Here is a 19,451-nt window from a genome sequence, read left to right on the forward strand (position 1 = left end):
GTGCCTTATGTAGGAGTGTTTATAATAATATCCCTAATTATCTAGAATAATGTTAGACTTCCTAATAATTTAGCTAATATTAGTAGAATATAAGAGGCTATTTTTAGTAGCTAGTAAAATAGTTTTAGTATTATATATAGACCTAGATACTAAGATTATTAGAATCTATTAGGTTTTATATTTTTAGTATTATATTAGCCTTATTAAGGACCTAGATTTATTACTTTATTTATATATTAAGACTTAGCTAGATAGGGTTTATATAACTCTAAGTAATAATAAACTAATACTTACTAAGTCTAAGTAGTTATAGGATAGTGAGGATAGCGTTAGTAAGGGAGGTAATATAGTGCTATAGTAGTTAGAAGATAAGTCAGAGATAAAATATAAAAGTGAGGCTAAATAGACGTGATGCGGTGAAGAGTCTCTAAAGTGTACTTATATATATATGTGTATATCCACTCCACTTAACTTAAAAATTATAGACATCTATCAATTTAAGGTCTAACATATAGCATATCCACGCGACTTGGTCTAAATGTGGATGGGTGTAGTGGTTTCGAGCCTTGGGAGGCCGCAACCACTAAAGAAGCCACTGGCCACTATTGTAGCAACAGCCACCGCATGCTTACAGTAGTGAACTAGTTTTATTAACACAACTATGCCACGCCTAGCTTTTCTAGATACATGCTGCTAGAGTCCTGCACAAGCATTCTGGTTGAAGCGACCCAGTACTGAAGCAGTCCTGTGCTGAAGCAGTCCTGTCTGAAGGTGATTGGTGGAAGCACCTACTAGTACGGTTGGTGATAATAAGTATTGTGAACGCTTCTATCTGTCATCTGTGGTAGCGAGCGACACAGACAGAGCCGTCCCCCGAGTTCCTCCTTAATCAATATGTCTTCGACTAATAACTGCCCCGCGTTACCCTCGTTCACCCACGCACTCCTCCACTGAGTCATACCCGTCTTTTTCGCTATTGACGCTGCAATATCTCCACGTGGATAGACAATTACTGTCAGAACCGCAGTGTTGTCTGGTCTTCGACTCCGCGACCGCGCACTTGTTGAGTGCAGTATAGCCGTCTTTTTCGTAGTTTTGGACGCAATACAGCAACAGGTCTAGACAAGACTTATCAGAGCCGCGGCGAATTGCCTCGCAATACCCTTGGGCTTCCTGCTCATCACGGCTTAGCTGTTTGGTCGGCCCCGCGTTACGAGCTGCGCTGATCCAGGCGATGTAGCTACCAACTCTAGTATACTTGGAGGGAGCCCCGTTACACGACTCTCCGTTGTCATCTGTTAGGGATTCTGACGTGATACCGATCACTTCTTGCGTCTCCTGGAGGACAAGAGGTCCGCCGCTATCACCGGAGCATGTGTTCTTGCCATTCCCGCCAGCGCATACGATTGTGTCTTCAGCTGCAGACCAAGGCTTGTCACACTTTGTGCGTTGCAGAATAGGTATATCAACTTTCCCAGTCGCTCGGCCTGATTCCCCTTACCGTACTTGGCAGGATCTGTCACGCCCCTTGAGACATGGGGTCAGCGCCTTTTCCGACCATGCGGTCCACGACTCCACGAGGGCTTCATAGCACTCACCAGCCTATGGCTGTTGCATTGGAACCGGCCACGGGGTCTGAACCATCTGCTGCTAGCACTGCGTAGCCGACCGCGTTGCTCTCGGGAAAGCCGCTCTCTAAATACAAGAGGGCAATGTCATTTTGAAGATGAGAAGCTTTCTCAAAATCCGGGTGAATCCTGACGCCGGTAATATTGCTCGACAATCCCGATTTCGTGTTGAGCTACTCTATGATTAGCCATCCGCTTCCCCTATTCGGGGAAGCTTCCTGTCTGGATAATGAATGAACAACATCTAGACCCAGGGCAGACTGACCGTCGTTCCTGCCCATACAATGGTCTCCGAGATGGATGCGACCTTGGCGCAATGAGCCGCCGTAAGAACAGTATACTGGTCTAGCAAGGTTCCTCCGCAGCTCTGGGGACCCGTCAATTGGAGGTTGACCACGAATGGAAATTCACCATCTTTGGCGTCTTGTCCGTCGACAATCCTCTTGTTGATAGTTGCCGCTGCTATTAGTGCCGGGGTAGCAAAGAAGGCGATAGCTAGAGTAATAGTGGCCTTGGGTAACATCGTATAGATAAGTAATGTGCTCTGATTGGGAGAGGTATGTATAAAATTCACAGTTAGCAGGTTGCTCTGTGGTAATTTTAATAGAGAAAATTTATTTCTTCTTACCGCGACATATATATACACAGCCATACGTAATGACTCATGGCCTGCTTTAAGCACGAGCGACTCGTGAATGATGCGCAATTGAACATACCCATAGGAAAAATCCAACCCAAGTCCAAGGTAGTTTCTGGCTGTAGGCAGTGCGACGTACCGCTCTGTAAAGACGGAAAACCGTTGGAGTCTGTGGCAAGCATTGTACTAAGAAGTAAAAAGTTTGAGAATTTGGCAACCTGATTGGCCAAGATCCCTGCCGCGCTAAAAGGTAACACTTTCGCAGTCATGCGTTTATCATGCGCTTTCGTATGCTAATCAATTCTGATTTATGCTCTATTGCAAACTGGTCTCATGCATTAATAGCATAGATATTTATACTATAGACTTTAGATGAAGGGTCATCGTCAAGGCTCGAACCCACTACACTGGATAGCCACGTGGACCATCTATAAATGGTCCATCTCTATTAAATCCATTTTGTCGACGCTCAGATTACATAATATCCATTACATTCGTGCTTGAAATGGATGTATTGAATTGAATTGCATTTTTTTACGTCTAACTAGCGCCCTAGAGTAGGGTTGAGACGTGCTATCGAGTCATGTTATTATATGATTACACCCACTTAGTAGGTTTCCACAGAACGCGCTAAGTCACGCTTATACTCTTAATAGAATACCCCTAGGGAGTTCCTCTATCTAACCGTCCTCTAGCTATAGCAGTTTCACGCCTAAGGGCAAATAGTTATTAGTATTAATACCCGTTAGTAGGATCACGATAATGTTTTTATATACTTCCTAGACTACCTCTAGCTAGAATTCTCTTATAAGAAGAGGGGAAAATAGTATAGCTTAGGAAAACCCTTAATAGTAAGAAGTAGTATATAAGAAGTATATATTACCTTTATAGCCTTTATATAAGGACTTTTAAGGGCTTTTTTTTCTATTATAATAAGTAGCTTAAGAGAAATATAAACTCTCTAAAGTTCTCCTTTATGTGGCTACTAGGTCTTACTAGCGTATAGCTATTAAAACCGTAGGTTAGTAGGCCTATGAAAACGCCGCCACTAATAGCGGGACTTTTCCTTACCCTCGTGCGAGTAGGGCTAGTGTACCGTGCAATCTCGTTATAAGGCGCGACACATGAGTCAGGCGAGCTTCGAGTGGGTTTCGAGAGTATGCTAGGCGCGGCGTTGTTCATGCTAGGCATATTAAATTTTATGGTGGCCTGGATGTTTCGCGGGGACGATAAAATGAAGAAGATATAATACTGTGGTTCTGAATTGAGTACGTTTCGTTCAGAACCTATTGTAAGCGCCACTCACGCCGTCACCCAAGTACAGCGCAGGAGGCTGACTGTTCGGCCCTGTGGAGGCCCCCACAGAACCTAGAGAATACAACATCATTACCTCCTCTCTCTTCCCTGACACTGACCCCGTATGCTTCAAGACGTAAATATGTAAATGAACTACCATTTTCATCATATCCCTAAATGAATCTTGTGTTTTAGCTTTTATAGAAAATTAACTAGTATTGAAGCCCTTACAACATATTACTCACTTCAGAATAGGCTTCTGATAAGCCTCAAAAAGCTAGCAGACTCCCCTTTCACAAGTGCCTTGATAGCCTGGATTATCTGATAAGATCAATACCAAGAAGCTCCCTCACAAAACGTATCGCACACATCTTGTTTCTTCTATCAGTATTGTACTATCAAGCGTCGAGTGGCGTTTAGTTGGCTTTGAAAGCAGCATAAGCCTGGAGAGCAGAGACAAGAGCCGTCACAACAGAATTGCTGGTGACGCCGTTGACAGCATAGATGACGGAACTGACGCCGAGGAGGGCGCTAAAGGAAGCAGCAACAGCCTTTTGAATCGGGTCCTGGAGCGCTGCTGGATTCTTGGACCAGTAGTAGTTGAGAAGAGCTGCGTGATTCGATGTCAGTCACGAGCGCGGTAGCCAGCCTTGGGGGAGTCGCTCTTACAGGCAATGAAGAGAAAGCCGCTGCCCTGGTACCATCCTAAGCGGGCGCAAGTCTTTTGCTCCTGGGGCAAAGTCTTGATGGAGGCGTGTGACTGCCAGTCTCGGCCATTGACCTATGCAAAGCGCCGTTGTTAGCACAGTGATGGCTCATCGCGGGTGCGGCTCCTCCGCAGCAGCGCAAGATGCAGGACATACAGTGTGGCCGAGCGAGACGAGCAGCCAGGCGCCGGCGGAGATCTCGAGAGCAGAAGGCATGATGAGTATTTGGTGGATGGATTTTGTTGATGGACAGATTGTGCTCACTACGGTGGCGATGAGAGGTTGAGGAGATGTTATATACGGGCGCGGAGAGTAGGCCTCGGCTACCTATGGGTCCGTCGGTCGCACCGCCAAGGGTTATCCTGATCCGAAACTCCGTCCCCGACGGCGCCGACCATTTTGCATATTGTACTTTCGGCAGTTTGACTGTTCGTTTCTTTCTGATTTATTGGTAATTTTCTGTATTTTCTCAATGTGATTGACTTGGTAAGCCGTGGTTGTAGTCATCTTTGTTACTGCATCGCTGATGACGCGATCATATACGAGCTAGTAGGCAACGACGATTTGGCATTATACACTACCAACACACTATGCAACGAGGGATCAAGCCAAGTATCCCAATGCAGTCTTCACAGAAATCAAGGGCTGACATTTGCACGCTAGAAACGGCGGTTCTCGACGAAGACAAACAGAAGGAAGTGATTACACTCCGTACAGCACAAAATGTACGGAGAATCAACTCAAAAAGAGCGTCGAGATTTTTCATCACCGGCCATTTGAACAAACCTTCTAGCTAGGATTAATTCCTCCCAACCAGTCTTGCGACCAACCCAAACATGATGGCCGCTACGGCCGCAATTACAAGCGCCATGGTATGGAAGCCGTACGCCTGATTGAGCCAGCCACCGGCAAGCGGCCCAATGGCCAATCCAGAAAAGAAAAACACTGAATTGAGTCCATGCAGCTGCGCATAAGGTCCATGCTCGCCAAAAAAACCTGGGTTCGCCTTGTGGTAGGATTCGATCACGGTCCCGGCTTCCACGGAGCTGACGGGGCTGATAAGTGCGAGCGCAAGACCATTGAAAGCCAGAATGGCACAGAAGAATGGAACTCTGGCAGCGTCTTCTATCATTTTGAGCGATGGCAAGGACAAAAGACCAAATGCAGGTACAAGAAGAAGGTATCCTGTCATTGCCAACGCTTTCGCCCCGTATCTGTCCGCGGCCCAGCCGGCTGGCTGGCCGAGTCCGACAAAAGGTATCATCATGCAGACAAATACCAACCCAACTTCTTTGGAAGAAAAGGAAAACATCTTTGACAGTTCAATGGGCACGGTCGCATCGATGACGCCAAAGCTGACTCCCTGAACCAGGGAGATGGTCATGGCCATTGAGAGCCTTGTGTTGCGTATACAGAAGAGGACTGGGAGATGCTGTGACAACCAGCCAGAATTTTCAGGTATTCTGAAAATCGAGTTTCCCAATTCTTCGCTTCGTTCCAGTAGAGGAGAGGTCTCGCTGGCATTGATCGGACACTCTTGAGCCGCCAGACTATCGCGGGATTCGGAGCTTGCTTGATCTTTGTCTAGGTCGGGTACTACTTTATAGTTGTCCATTTCCATCTTGTCAAGCATAAGCAACCTCATGGTCAGATCGAGAAGCAGGACGATGGCGCTGACCGCAAAGATGGCACCCATCCCCCCGAGTTCGTACAGAAAGCCACCAAGCGCGGGCGCCACCAATTCGCCCACAGACACAAAAGAGTAGATGATTCCCGTCACCCTACCCAGCTCGCTAGTGCCCACGAGGTCCTGAACAGTTGCAAACCCCACCGCCCACACGACTGCGACCGAGATGCCCTGGAGCAGCCTGGCCGCCATCAGGACGGCCGTAGAAGTGCCGGCGCAGAGCATCGCCGTGCTGGTCAGCAGCGCCACCACGCCGGTGAGAAAAGGTATCTTGCGCGAGCCAAACCGGTCGGCGGCCCATCCCACCGGCACCGCAAAAAGCACCGAGGAGCCCGCGTACGCGGCCAGCTGGCGCGACGTTTGCGTCTGGATGGCGTCGTCGTCGACGACGCCCAGACGGTCGCGCAACAGAAAGGGAATGACGGGGACGACGATGCCGTAGAGGAACAGGTCGCTGAAGAGGCCAATACCTACGGTTGCGATGACGAAAGGGCGCGCCGATCGCCACCGATGGCCCCATGGCGGTGGTGGCAGGTGTGCCATGGGTGTAAGTCGGTTACACTGTAGAGCGGTGCCGTTTCCTGGCCAGGGGGCGTGAGCATATGAAGCTGAAAAGGGTTTTCAAAGAGAGGGTTGAAGTGAAGAGTAAGAGATGGGTAGAAACCGAACAGAAAGAGAAAGAACCGGGCAATAGAGATGCGAAGCATCTAAGGTCTCGGGGAGCGACCCCATTATGGTGGTTGGCTGAGACAAAATAATGCATCTGTAGCATTCTGTACCCGATACTCGGATTTTTGTATCTCAGCTTACAGATATTATGAAGCATTCATGGCCAATCTGGACAGCGCACCGAGTTTTTTTTCCTTTTTCTTGTTGCCCCTCAAGTGCAGCTTCCCACTCACATTCAGCTCGGTCACGAGCGCCAGCTCACTTCTGCATCGGCACTGGTCCAAGGTCAAGACAGTATGATTCACTCTACCCTAGCCAAGTTGCTTTTAAAAGCCGAGCCAGATGACGTAGCACCGTAGCTATGGCCATTGGGCACGAGTTTACCGGCACTGCCGCAGTGCAATATTGCGCATATAAGCCGTCTCATCTAACGAACAGCCAAGGGAGTTGGCTCAGCACACAACACAGATCCAGCCAGCGAATGAAACTGAGAATTGTGAATGATGCAATTCATGAGGTTCGGCAAATAATGTGAAAGGATAAAATATGTGAAGGTGCTTCCTTAAAGCACATAAAAGAAGTCGTCTCTAGCCTAGAGGTCTGGAGCGTCAGAGGCACGGCTCTGAGTTTCCCGATGAGGCCCAAAAGAGTGCTACCGAAGTCGAGAACTTCTGGTTCGACGAGAAAAAATTCGCAGACGTCGAAACTACAGTGCTGGATGATATGATATAGTGTTGTCAATCTTGGGCCCTGAGAAGCGAATGTTAATCACACCACGTTTTCAGCGCCGCCTCCTTCTATCCCAGCTTTGAAAATAAAACTGAGCAAAATCATTACAAACATCAAATCGCAAGAATCAACCATCTCTAACAATAGACCAGAGCATCACTCTGCTAAAGTCGAAAACATTGCCTTTGTTTTGTCATACAGGGTACGATTGCATCACGTGGATTGGCGTCGAGGCGTGATCCATTAACGCGTCTAGCCAGACACGCCAAGCTGTCAAGCACTTGATTCATCACGACAACTCCCCGTCAAAATTGCCCACGGCCGAACATCTCACTATCCTCGACATGAAACACAAGGAAAAATGTCATACGCGGTAGCGAAGCCCCAAGCCTCGCCGTCCGCGGCCAACGACGGCCCGCCGTCCACAGCGACCGTGTACGACTTTATATGCCTGTTTACGCACGACCTGCGCCGCAAGCAGAAGCGATGGCAGGACGGAAAGCTCAAATATCATAGCTTCAACAAAAAAGTCGTTGTCTACGATGACCGCGGCCACTTTGTTGGAGACTCCCACTGGGACCAAGAGGGCGATCTGGCCCCGGGTGACGAGCTCTCGCTGGATCGAGGCATGGCGCTCGTCCAAGTGGAAGACTGCACGGGCGAAAAGCAGCAGGACCTGACTGAGCTTCTGGATAAACGAGCCCGCGAGGTGGAAAAGCGACGCCAAATTGCAGCGACGAAAACGAGGCCAGCACCCCGGAGTTCGGCGGCGGCGGCAGGCGGGGCACAACCGCAGCCGCAGCGACCGCATCTCCCGCTGAGCTCCCTCGTGCAGAGCCCCGGACCGATTGGCCGCGCGGCTATTTCGGCCCACTCTCCGTTTGAAGCCCGACAACAGAAGCTGCATCAGAACCAGCGACCGACGGCTGACGCGCAGCCGACTGTGGCGGAGAGGCCACCGCTGGCCAAGAAGCGACGCACCAGCCCTTCGCCACCGAGTAAAGCCGGTTTCGCGAGAAATTTGTTTGGAACTACGTTGAATTTGTCGTCTTGCCCGGGTCCAGAGCTGATGGCTGCCAAGGCACGAGCGCTGCGGCAGAGGATGCTGTCGCAGGCCGCAGCTTCGTCGACGCCACAAGAGGAGCGAGAAGAAGAACAAGAAGAACAAGAAGAAGTAGCGGAAGAACAGAGCCTTGTTCCGAGCAGTCCAATCTTTGTGCAAGATGATGCAGAAAATACGCCTTCGAGGCCGGCGAAAAAGCTCCGCTCAACTCTGCAGCCGATTACTCGGCATCCGATTGCTAGCGCACGCTCGGTGTTTCGGGAGGCGGAAGAGGCAGGCAATCGCGATGCGGAAGTGCTCATTTGTGACGAAGAACCAGACCAGGAAGAAGATGCTCCCAAGAGGCAGAGAACAGATATACGAAAGCCAGAACGTCAGACTGCGACTATTAGACCAGCTACACAAGATACGGCCAGCGAGGACGAGACCATCACACTGGAGGATTCTTTTACAGGGCGGACGAAGAAGAAAGAATTGCTACAGTTGCAACAACCACGGCAGACCAAAGATCGACCCCATGAGCTACAAAAGAAGAAGTCACTTGCAATAGGGCGCCCACCGTTTCCAGATGCAGTGTTAGACGAGGCTGACGTAGTTGAGGAAGCGCCGCGCCAGAATAAAATGCAGGAAGCACCACATCATAAGAAAAAGACACGACAAAAGGTACCAGAAGAGTCGCCGGTGATAGCACGACCAGAACCGAAATCGAAAGAGCCGAGAACGACGCTGCGATTGCGTTCAAGACAGAAGAGAGGCTTGCTCATGATACGAGAACCAAGCGTGCCAGTGCCAGAACCACCAGCCTCGAGAGACGGAGACGTTGACGATAGAAACGCCAATACACCTTCCCCAGAGCCCCCGGCTTCTGTGCCACAACGGATACGATCAGCTTCACCAGAAGAGGTGACGATACCGAGCTCAGCGCCGCCTGTTGATGATCCTCCAGAAGCAGCTCCGGCGGAGCGAGATCCGACTCCTGCGCCGCTGGAATCAAGCAGCGAGGACGAACTGCCGCAAACTTCCAAGCGACGCGCCAAGAAACGCAAGACATACAGCCCGCCTCCAGAGCCAGCCGTGAGCGAAAAAGCACCAAAGAAAAGGCTGCAGCGACGAAAAGCAACAAAGAGCACAATCTACGAGAACGAGATGAGTGAAGCTGAAGAAGAGCCACGGCCACGAAGGCGACTAGTTGCCAAGCGCAGAGAAGAGCCCGATACTGAGCCGGAAGAAGACGAGGAAGAAGAGTCACAGCTACCAAAACGACGCGCTGCGAAGCGCAGAAAAGAAGCCGATTTTGAAGAACAAGACGGGGAAGCCGCGGACGACAAGGAAATTCCCAAGGTGCAAGGCCCACGAATAGCGAAGCTGCCGCGTAAAGGCATTCGAAGTAGAGAGATCATTGGCTACTTCCCGCAGGGCATCGAGACGCTGATTCCGAATGCGTTTGATTCGGCGTCATTTCGAGTTGGAGGCCCGCCAGCGCCTGTCGTCAGTAGTGAGGTGCCAACTACGGCTGCAAAAGCCGAGGCAGCACCAAAATCTGCAAATGTGTCACCATACTCACCCGCACCTGCAGAATTTCTACTCGTCGAGGAAAAGCCTACTGTTACATCACCTGCAGTGACAGAAGTATCCCCTGCCGCCCTGACAGAAGAAACTGCCACTGCTGCGGTTAGCCCGCCGGAGCCAGCACAATCTGAAGCTATTGCCGTAGTGGCAACCCCCCCGAAGACGATTCAGATCGAGCCAGTCTCTCGTCCAAGGGTCACTGTTGAAGCGCTTGTAGCAGTCGTACCGTCCGATAGCTCAAGTGAGGTAGTCGTACCTACTACGACAGAAGCCAACCCAACGAAATTAGAGCTTTTTAGTGCGCCCGAGATGGCTCTCACAGAAATACCAAAGGAACCGGAAACAAATGCGCCTGATGTTGCGTCATCTTCTGAATCAGAAAAGAAGCTGGATGTAGTACTCGAAGCAGCGGCCACAGTCCCCGTACTCCCGGTGGCAGAGAGCATGTCCAGCGGCAGCGAGGCGAACCATAGCGGGAAGCCGCGTATCGCTAATCCCGCGTCACGAGGCAAAAAGGCGGCCCGGCGGGAAGACGCGGCGGGGCTGGCACCGCAGGTCATAGTGCCGTTTGAGCCTGTCGTCCAGCCAGTTGCGCGCATGATCAGCACCCGTGCCGGCGGCGCTGGAATGAGGGCGAGGATTGCCGCGGTAGGTCCTATGGCGTTGGGTCCGGTTGCGCCTACAGCAGCGGGTGTGCCAGGTGTCGCAAAAAAGGCAGCGAGTATGCCTGGGTTTACGTCGGCGAGCGGCGGAACGTGGAGTCGGCATGCGCATGATTTGCTGGGGATGAATCGGCCAGAGCGGAGACGATGAGGTGTGTCGCTTTTTGCTGAGCCTTTGCGGTCTGTATATAATATTTCGCAAGGTAAAAAGGAATTGCCACAATTTCACGAATTTATGTCGATACAATGAAACAGCAATGTATATCAAATCTGCGCTTTCACCAATTGCTCGGGTCAGTTCGTATAACTGCTAATTTTTAGTGTCAACTGGCTGGTGTCTGCGGAGCAGGCTGGGCGCGGGGCGAGCGGTCTGGAACCTCGGGTCACGTCACTTGCTTGCTTGCCCACCGTGGTTGGTGTACGGATGGATATGTGGATGGTCCTTTCTGTTGATTGGCGAGAAAATGCGAGACCTGGGGTTTGTCCGTTTTTACCCAATTCGGAGGGGCTGTATGCGGGTGGGATGCTGGTGGTCACGATGCATGTAAGTTAGGCCGAATATGTCCAGGCTGGGTTCGAGTTTTGCGGCCTGCTTCTCACATTTGTGAGATGAAAACGCTCGAGGAATCATTTGGTCAGTGGCATGTATTATCATAATGGTGTAGCACGATGGAATGAATACTGGCACCGGTGACTCGTTTTGATGACGTGCAGGGGAGATGCATGTATGGACAGCATCCACCGCGGGCCAACAGAGTGAGGTATGCAGGGCATCCGGGAGACGGGAAAGGGGCGGCCGCGCTTATATCTGAACTGAATAGGTAGCGGAGAGACTCATGGCTACTGCTATCAATCGCGACTTGGACGAGGCTTGTCTTGAGCTGTTAGTCTGGAGCTGACGGGATACTTGTTAGTAGGTACCCACATCGGCTCTGCGACAACCGAGATTTTGGTGAAGCTTGGTGGTGGTTGTCGTGTAGTTTTTTCTGGTGCGCTAACAAAAATGTGTCGCCGCCCCGACTGGTATGCCGCAGTAACATGCAAGTCACATTTGATAATGCCACGAATGCTTACTCGACACGATCACTCGGCCTCAGCTTCAGCTCCTGTTTAATCAAACCTTGCAGACGAGGAGCATGAATCCCTCGACCAGCTAGCGCTTCCTATTTAGGCTCGCCGTTGAGTCACTGCGTGGCAGCGCTGAGTTTTTGAAAGGTGGGTGAAAGGCGGGGGTTGAAATGATCCAATGATGGAGGCTCGTTCTCGCCGAAGAGGTCCGGTGGGGTGTATAAGGGGTGGGGGGACAGCAGCCAATCACATCCTTCGTTCGCCACAAACAAGAAACATGATTGGAGACAGAGGCAGCTAGCTCCCAAATGCACTAAGCCTAGTCGAGCACGCCGAAAGAGTCAGCCTGGCTGTGGTGTGGGCTCGTCAAGCCGATTGCCAAAATGCCCTGGAGGAGGCCCTGCAAGCCTCCTGGCGACCACCCTGATATCCCCCTAGTGCCATCCCGCATCGCGCTCCTAAAATACCTGCATGACTCCCCTCGGCCTGCGCCTCAGGTTTCCTCTTTCTTCTCCTTCTTTTTCGACTACTACCTCCGGCGACTCTATTTGCTCATCCCAAAATCTGAAGCAGATTCTACTCCGAACCCAGATCTCGGCAGTAATTGCGTCTCGGCTACGCTTTACTCGATCTGACGACCAGCCTAACTAAACACTCATTCACGGCTCGCCAAGACTATCATCACCTCCAACCACAACTCCGCCATATCGTCTTTCCAAGACTTCTAGCCTCTATAGAGATAAACCCAATTGTGACTCTCGCATTGGTATACGGCTAAATTCAACCCTCACAAACTTCTCTCGCTTTTCTGATACCCAATTGTAAGTATCTAGGCTCGCCCTCGTATTACTGGCTCAGGGCTTACAAACGAGCAGTCCGGCCTCATCATCTCCTGCCGGTTCTCTCTTCCACTCCGCCAACCTGGATCATCATTTATACACGGCTTCTTTTACCCCATCCAACATGACGTCCTCTGCTCTCCCCCAAGGTTTCTCCATCTTCCAGCCCGCCCTCGGCGCCCAGCTCCAGTTCTTCCCTGCCGTCGGCACTCAGGAACTCGATGAGCTAATACACGCCTATCTCGTCGGCCCTGGCTCCTCCCAGGAGAAGCGCGCCACGCTGGCCCTTGATTTCTTCGAGCACGCCCAGCTGACCGGCCAGTCCTTCAAGTTTTACCCCGTCTACTCCGTCGTCGCCGCCTCTCCGGCCACCTCGGGTGCCTCCTCCATGCACACATCGCCCGCCACGGCCTCCTGGGACTGGAGTCAGACGGGTTCGCGCGCCGCCTCGGTGTCCTCGCGCTCCTCGCAACATCAGCACCGTGTGAGCAAACCTGTTAGCCCGGCGGCCCGCGTCCGCGGGACTGCTGACTTCGCCAGCCTCCCCGGCATGAAGATTATGACCAAGGACGGCCTCGACGTCACCAACTCGGCCTCACGCGGCTCCAAGACCAAGGAGCAACGCGACCATGCGCATCTTATGCGCATTATCAAGGCTTGTGACAGCTGCAAGCGCAAAAAGATCCGCTGCGACCCAAGCCATAAAAAGCGCGGGGCCGCAGCTTCTGCGGCTCCCGCTCCGGCTGCCACCGGCAAGGTCACCAAGAAGGCTCGTACATCCTCCCCGTCGGCGGCATCGCAATCGACATCTCCCCAACAGTCGGTATCGCCGCAATCGATATCCCCGTTAGTCATGATGGATGACTTTGGCAGCTTTTCCGCCTCGCCCTTTGAAATGGATGCTGCCTTTAGCTTTGACGCTCTCGACGCCTTTGCTCCCACCATGGAGGCTCCAGCAGACCTCTGGGACGAATTTGTTCAGTATCCGCCCGTGGACCAGGACCAGGACTACGACTTCTTCGCCGATCCAGAGAGCTTGCTCTCTTCACAGTCCTCGGACGCGGAGCTGTCCGCCGCCGGTCTCTCTGCCTCAGTTTCATCTCCTCGTTCTATATCTCCTTCAGGCCGTGGCCCAGGAGTCGGGCGTGCAGAGACTCACGCAGAGCTACTCGACGGGACGGCGCCTGCTGCATTGGCATCGGTATCTGCTCAGCTGCCGTATGAGCTGCACGATACGGTTGGCGAATACACCGACTTCAACTTGTTCTCACCCGGATCCAGCTTCTCCGAGGACGAGCGCATGCTCGACATTGCGTCATCGACGTCTGGCCTGTCTACACAGAGTATACCGTCACCAAGTGACTCACCACCTCGACCTCAAAATGTTGAGACAATGGATGTTACTGCCATCGGTGTCAGCACTGGCGATGCGGCTGAGCAGTCTCCTTTTACCAGGGCCGCGGAAGACGACCCGTCGGATCGCAGTGATAAGCGAGATCCGTCAGATCGCAGCGACATCCTGGACGCAAGGGCCGGTGGCACTGCCGGTGCGATTAGCGTACTGAGTCGCTCTGACGTGGTCATGCGTACCAACGAACAAGGGGAATTAATCATTTGCTGTCCACCGGGCACCGTCGTCATCAACAGCAGTGGCCAAGGATCGACTGACGCCGGCCGAGTCAACGTGAGTCCAATCCCCACCCCAACGTGCATAGCCAATCCGCCGCGACTGACTTTTTGGAAGGTGTCTACTGTCAATGACTCTAGCAGCTCTTCAATCTCCAAACCGCATGAACTAAGTGTATGTATCACCTGCTTCTCCGCGCACCGCCCGACAGCGACTAACCCCTCGAAGGAAATGGCAGTTGCGTTTGTATCCTCCGGCACGGGCAACGTAGACACTTCGGTTTCTACGTGGCTCGACGAAGGCTCAAGTGGCCAAGCCTCGCAGCTTGCGATTCCAGTTGCTGCCTCGCCGCAGGAAAGCCCCGTGCCGCTGGTCGATACGCTGGACGACCGCCAGCCCTCGCGCTTTGTCCATCGAAACATGGACGTACTCCAGCCACAGCGTGCTGTTGTTGCCACTGCTGCTGCAGACAACGACGGCCTTGTTGGAGCGGCTGGACTCGCGACCGAAACCGGCTCTCTCTCTGTATCTGCTACTGGACTTGGCTCTACCTCGGCTTCTGCTTCGACTGGACTCGCAACTGCATCGACAAATTCGTCATCGGAACCCGCATCCCCTCTCTCTCTTTCATCTTCTCCGTTTGCCAAAGACATTTTCGGTGGCTACGTCTCTGATGAATCCGGCTCGCTGTCTCCTCACTCTGCCGTACTCGATCGCTCGGTCACCAACCCGTCTACCTCGTCAGAACTTGCCAACACATCATCTGCGTCAGTTGCCTCTGCGTCTGTTGACGAGCCATCATTCGACGAACCGAGCTTGGATGACAATCAAACGGTTGCTTCCGTTCCCTCGTCGAATGGAACACCGTTATCGTCGTCGTCCCCTGCTCTACCTCGTACTGACCGCCCTCTTCCGGACTCTGAATCGGCCTACAATGTCTCCCACACTACTACCTGCCCCTTCTACGAACATGACACGACCGGCATCGGAAGAACTCTCTGCACAGTGGAACCATCTCCCGCTGTCACCACCTCTCCCGCCGTCACCACCTCTCCCGCTGCCACCACCTCTCCCGCTGCTACTACCTCTCCTATCGCTACCACCTTGCAACTGGCTCAAATCATGCAAACCTTACTCACCCGCACGCTACTTGTTACAGCCTACGCTCAATCTATCGCTACTACGCCTAAACCCAGCATTCGCAGCAGACTCTGCCGAGAATATGCGCCGCGCTCTCGCAGTACACTGACTCAGTCTGCGCGTGTGCCGATTGTCGGCTAATTGCGGGCTTAGCGGTCAATTCGGTGCCTTCACATCGGGTGCCGCGGGTGGTTTGGGTGTGGTGGTTGTGGTGTATGATACCCTGAGCATTGTTGATTCTCTTCTTCTTACTTTCAAGGTGGCTTCGCCACAATTTTTCCCAGCATCATGTTTCATTTAGCTTTCATGTACCATTAGCATGAGTTGTGCGTAGCCCTTTAACGGCTGGGCTCATTTACTTGTTGAGCGCGCTCATTTTTATTCCAATAGAAGAGAGGGATTATGTCCCCTAAATTGTTATCATTCTAGCGGTTGCTCTCGTGCATAGTGAAATGGTGTGCAATCGATCTGCATAACCGACCAGGGTATTATAAAACGATTTGCTTGTGTACTCGAGATGCAATCTTGTCAGTGCTACGTGTGACGCATGACGTAGAGTTGCAACAGGACACGAACAGCTGCTGCGACATATCATTAATATGCAGCGACGCGATACGAGGCCGCAGTAATAATAAGCGAGATTGAACTGCGCGAACACGTACATACTTGCAGCGAGCTGCGACGAGTCACGGGGCGGGTCAGGTGACTCTACGCGCGGGCGCGGAAAACAGTTGCTTTTCGGCCGCTTGCTTTTTTCGCGTTGTGGCTGGCTGGCTGACTGGCAAATAATTATTCAGGCACTAGATTGGCTGGCGGGGACCTGTCTTTTTTTGGGGGCCAGTCAGCGAGGAGTATTAATTGTGAAGAAAGACGACCCTTTCGTTTTCCAACAAGTACCTCCCTCTGTCTTGTCTGCTTGGTTGCATCAATCTGTCGTACAACCTGGCCCGCGGCGCGCAAAGAAACAAAAAAAATCAGGACATTGAGACGGAAAGAGAAATTGGTAGGACGGCATGGTGCCGACCGCCTTTCATTTTTCTGGCTCGGTGCAACTTGTCCACGGCATCGTGTCGTCGCGGCCTTGTCTATAAAGAACTGGCTCCCGCTTTTTTTTCCTTCCCCAGTTCTTTTCTCATCAAGTTTGTCGCGACAAAGCTTAATTTCTTCAACGACGAAATATTTTTTTTAGGCTAGCCCTTTGGAAAAGGAAGAGACTTGTCACCCACGCACGTTCAGAGCGGGTTTTGGGTGTATGCTCTTTTCTATTTTTATTTGAATTTTTCCAATCTTGTTCTAGTGTCTCGAGCTGAAGGGCTAGTACGTCACGATAGAGCTTTTTTCAACAGTCAGTTTGCCTTTGACACGATTCATGGACGTATATGTTTCGTGCAAGCCTCCTAACAATGTCCTAGATTTTTGTTACTATTTTGTTTTTGACCCTTGAATTCTTCTTCATTTCTCTGGGCCTTCTTCTAGGCGATTGTGCTTGCCAGGCATCAGAGGGCGCACGCGCAATACTGCAGCGTTGTAAGTGAGGCAACACAAAACATACAGCCCAATCACCGTCATATTGGGCACGCTTGCGTACGATTTGCCTCTGTTCTCGCGGGGACGCGACGTCGCACAATCGTTTTACCGTTTCGATTGATTGATTTTTTTTTTATTCTCGATACGATACATTGCGCAAACGGAATAATTATCCAGGACACTGATTTCCAGCACAAAGGACTGGGTCGGACAAACGCGACCTTGCTTCTCCTTTGCTTCTGTTTTTCCTTTCGGGCCATAGTTTGGATGACGAGCTGATTTGCATGATTCTTTGGCGATATACTGGTTTCAAAGCGTTCGATTGACAGCCCTTGCGGCGCCACAGCCATGAGTAGCCCCAAGTCAGTGAAGCTGGGTGGTATCCGCAACGGCATTCGCAACGCCATGCGCCGGCTCCTGCGCAAACCGCTGCCAGCTGCCGACGGGTCTGGAGGCTCCTCGCCAGCTGGCGGCCAACATGTCGACAGCAGCTTCCCTAACGGCAATGCAAACGGAGCATCGTCCGCAAAGGACTTTCCCCCACCTTCGCTCAATCACGTTGGCAGTCCTTCTGCTGCTACTGTTACTGCTCCTGGTATCGGAAACCACAGCGACGACTGGTCTCAGGCTCTCAACGGCGACTTTTCAGACATTGTCAAGTCGCACGCTCACGACGACGAGGCAACTATTCTGAGGAATACAGCCGTTGCTGCAGACAATAAGCAAAGACACGAGGCCACCATCCTGGGAAATACAGCCGCCGTTGCTGCAGATGTCAACCAAAGAAAAGACCTCATCACGACAGACGATACGACCATGGCTCCTCCTCAGCCTTTGACGGAGCAGACGCGACCAACCCAAAAGGCCCCCGTCGCCTCATCCCACATCCAGCCCAAGGAGGAAAACAAGGAAAATGTGCCCCCCGAGAGGCTCACAGACTCCCTGGCCAGCCTCAAGATTGCAGATTCGCCTCAAAAGTGCGCTGCAATCAAGACGCCCGAGGCCCTGGTTGTTCAAGAGCCCGTCGAAGCTGACGAACAACCGGAAATCGATTACAGCTTCCTCAATGACCCTGTCATTGCCGCTGAACGCGCCCAGCATCTGCGATTCATCGGTGAGGCCCTGGATATGGTAAGCTGCCTGACATTTACCGCTCTTCTTCTGCCAAAGCTAACATGACAGGCCCGCCTCGCCTTGAAAATCAACGAAACTCCTGTCGGCTGCGTTTTGGTCCACGACGGCAAGGTCATTGCCAGAGGGATGAATGCCACCAACGTCACCCGCAACGGCACACGCCATGCAGAGTACATGGCTCTTGCCGCCTTATTCTCCTACCCGAACAAAGAAGGCCCGCGCACAACTCGCCTCAAACCCAAGGAGCTGACGGACAGAGAGGAAGAGCAAAAGGCTGCTCGCTTGGCAGCCAGTGAAGAAGAGAGGGCTGCTCAAGTGGCGGCAGGTGAGGAAGAAGCCCCAGATGAGATAGAATTACCCGACGCCATCTCGGAAACGCTGTCCACGGATGTGTCGCCTCATGAAGGCAACGAGGACGGCAAAAAAGGACACCTATACCCTTATGGACAAAAGATGCTCGACATTGAACGTGTAGACAGGTCCATTGTCTCCGAGAGCGTGCTCTACGTCACCGTGGAACCCTGCATCATGTGTGCCTCGCTGCTGCGCCAGCTCAAGATCAGAAAGGTCTACTTTGGCGCTGTCAATGACAAATTTGGAGGCACTGGCGGCGTTTTTAGCCTGCACGCAAACTCGCTGCCGGTTAGGGAGGACGGCCAGACGGCGAGCGCGCACCCCATTGCCAAGCCTATCCAGCTGCCCGATGGCACGGGAGGTAGCCTAGGTGTGTCGTTTCCTCCTGGTGGAGGTGATGGCGGTAATGTCGAGCGGGGGTATGAGATTGAGGGAGGTTGGGGACGTGACGATGCCGTTGCCTTATTGCGACGCTTCTATGTACAAGAAAACGGGCGAGGTAAGCGCATTCCACTGCGATAACACTAGTAGTCATCACTTTGCTAACGATAGTAGCCCCTGTGCCCCGAAAGAAGGAGGGCAGAGCTGCTCGACTAGCTGCCATGATGGGGCAGGACGACGATGAGACGGCGACCCCTAGCGAGGGTGCCGACACGAATGAGGCAGGCGACGATGGGCGCAAAGAAAGCAGTGAATCGAGCTTCGACGATAGCGACGGCGATGAGCTTTATGATGCTTGATTTGGGACGCTAGATTGTGGTTTTGAGGTTTGGCATGGCATAGCAACTGTAACATACTGATTTCCTAGAAGTACCTAAAGAATGCTGTACATTACCATGATGATTGAAGCATTTATAGTCAAGTCAAGACTAGTGTATGCAGGTGGTTGATGAATCGAGTGACGCTTTTGCTTAATTTGTCGCCATTGACATGAAAGTGACTATTCTCGACCAAAGAGCCAAGTAAGTGGCTGCGAGTAGCTGAGCAAAGCATTCGGCACTTTACAGATCAACGTGGCAAAGACATTGGGAGCAGACGGCGTCTTCGAGATGAAGAGAATAATCACAGGGTATATTCGCTATCATGCAGACAATTTCCAGGACTCGCACTATATA

The 19,451-nt window shown here is 51.9% G+C and overlaps 6 protein-coding genes across 6 annotated transcripts; 3 read left to right on the plus strand and 3 right to left on the minus strand.

The window, feature by feature from the left end:
• Positions 1 to 659: 659 nt before the first annotated feature.
• BBA_06414 (trypsin-like protease 1) lies at positions 660 to 2,151 on the minus strand (the record flags this gene model as incomplete). The annotated part of the gene is made up of 6 exons (XM_008601511.1): positions 660 to 745; positions 793 to 832; positions 1,054 to 1,418; positions 1,502 to 1,527; positions 1,599 to 1,801; positions 1,894 to 2,151. The coding sequence occupies 6 exons, from the start codon at positions 2,149 to 2,151 to the stop codon at positions 660 to 662; spliced, it is 978 nt and encodes a 325-aa protein (XP_008599733.1).
• Positions 2,152 to 3,977: 1,826 nt separating this feature from the next.
• BBA_06415 (uncharacterized protein) lies at positions 3,978 to 4,484 on the minus strand (the record flags this gene model as incomplete). The annotated part of the gene is made up of 3 exons (XM_008601512.1): positions 3,978 to 4,171; positions 4,231 to 4,342; positions 4,425 to 4,484. 3 exons carry the CDS (start codon positions 4,482 to 4,484, stop codon positions 3,978 to 3,980), a joined length of 366 nt encoding a protein of 121 aa, XP_008599734.1.
• Positions 4,485 to 5,067: 583 nt separating this feature from the next.
• On the minus strand, positions 5,068 to 6,498 carry BBA_06416 (membrane transporter; the record flags this gene model as incomplete). The annotated part of the gene is made up of 1 exon (XM_008601513.1): positions 5,068 to 6,498. The coding sequence occupies one exon, from the start codon at positions 6,496 to 6,498 to the stop codon at positions 5,068 to 5,070; it is 1,431 nt and encodes a 476-aa protein (XP_008599735.1).
• Positions 6,499 to 7,714: 1,216 nt separating this feature from the next.
• BBA_06417 (hypothetical protein C4orf21) lies at positions 7,715 to 10,798 on the plus strand (the record flags this gene model as incomplete). Its single annotated transcript, XM_008601514.1, has 1 exon — positions 7,715 to 10,798. The coding sequence occupies one exon, from the start codon at positions 7,715 to 7,717 to the stop codon at positions 10,796 to 10,798; it is 3,084 nt and encodes a 1,027-aa protein (XP_008599736.1).
• A 1,880-nt stretch (positions 10,799 to 12,678) lies between these two features.
• On the plus strand, positions 12,679 to 15,462 carry BBA_06418 (uncharacterized protein; the record flags this gene model as incomplete). The annotated part of the gene is made up of 3 exons (XM_008601515.1): positions 12,679 to 14,238; positions 14,299 to 14,355; positions 14,410 to 15,462. The coding sequence occupies 3 exons, from the start codon at positions 12,679 to 12,681 to the stop codon at positions 15,460 to 15,462; spliced, it is 2,670 nt and encodes an 889-aa protein (XP_008599737.1).
• A 1,734-nt stretch (positions 15,463 to 17,196) lies between these two features.
• Positions 17,197 to 19,076, plus strand: BBA_06419 (cytidine and deoxycytidylate deaminase zinc-binding region; the record flags this gene model as incomplete). Its single annotated transcript, XM_008601516.1, has 3 exons — positions 17,197 to 17,979; positions 18,031 to 18,835; positions 18,892 to 19,076. 3 exons carry the CDS (start codon positions 17,197 to 17,199, stop codon positions 19,074 to 19,076), a joined length of 1,773 nt encoding a protein of 590 aa, XP_008599738.1.
• Between the last annotated feature and the right edge of the window lie 375 nt (positions 19,077 to 19,451).

This window comes from Beauveria bassiana (genome assembly GCF_000280675.1).
Source record: "Beauveria bassiana ARSEF 2860 unplaced genomic scaffold BBA_S00019, whole genome shotgun sequence".
Classification (NCBI taxonomy): Eukaryota; Fungi; Ascomycota; class Sordariomycetes; order Hypocreales; family Cordycipitaceae; genus Beauveria; species Beauveria bassiana.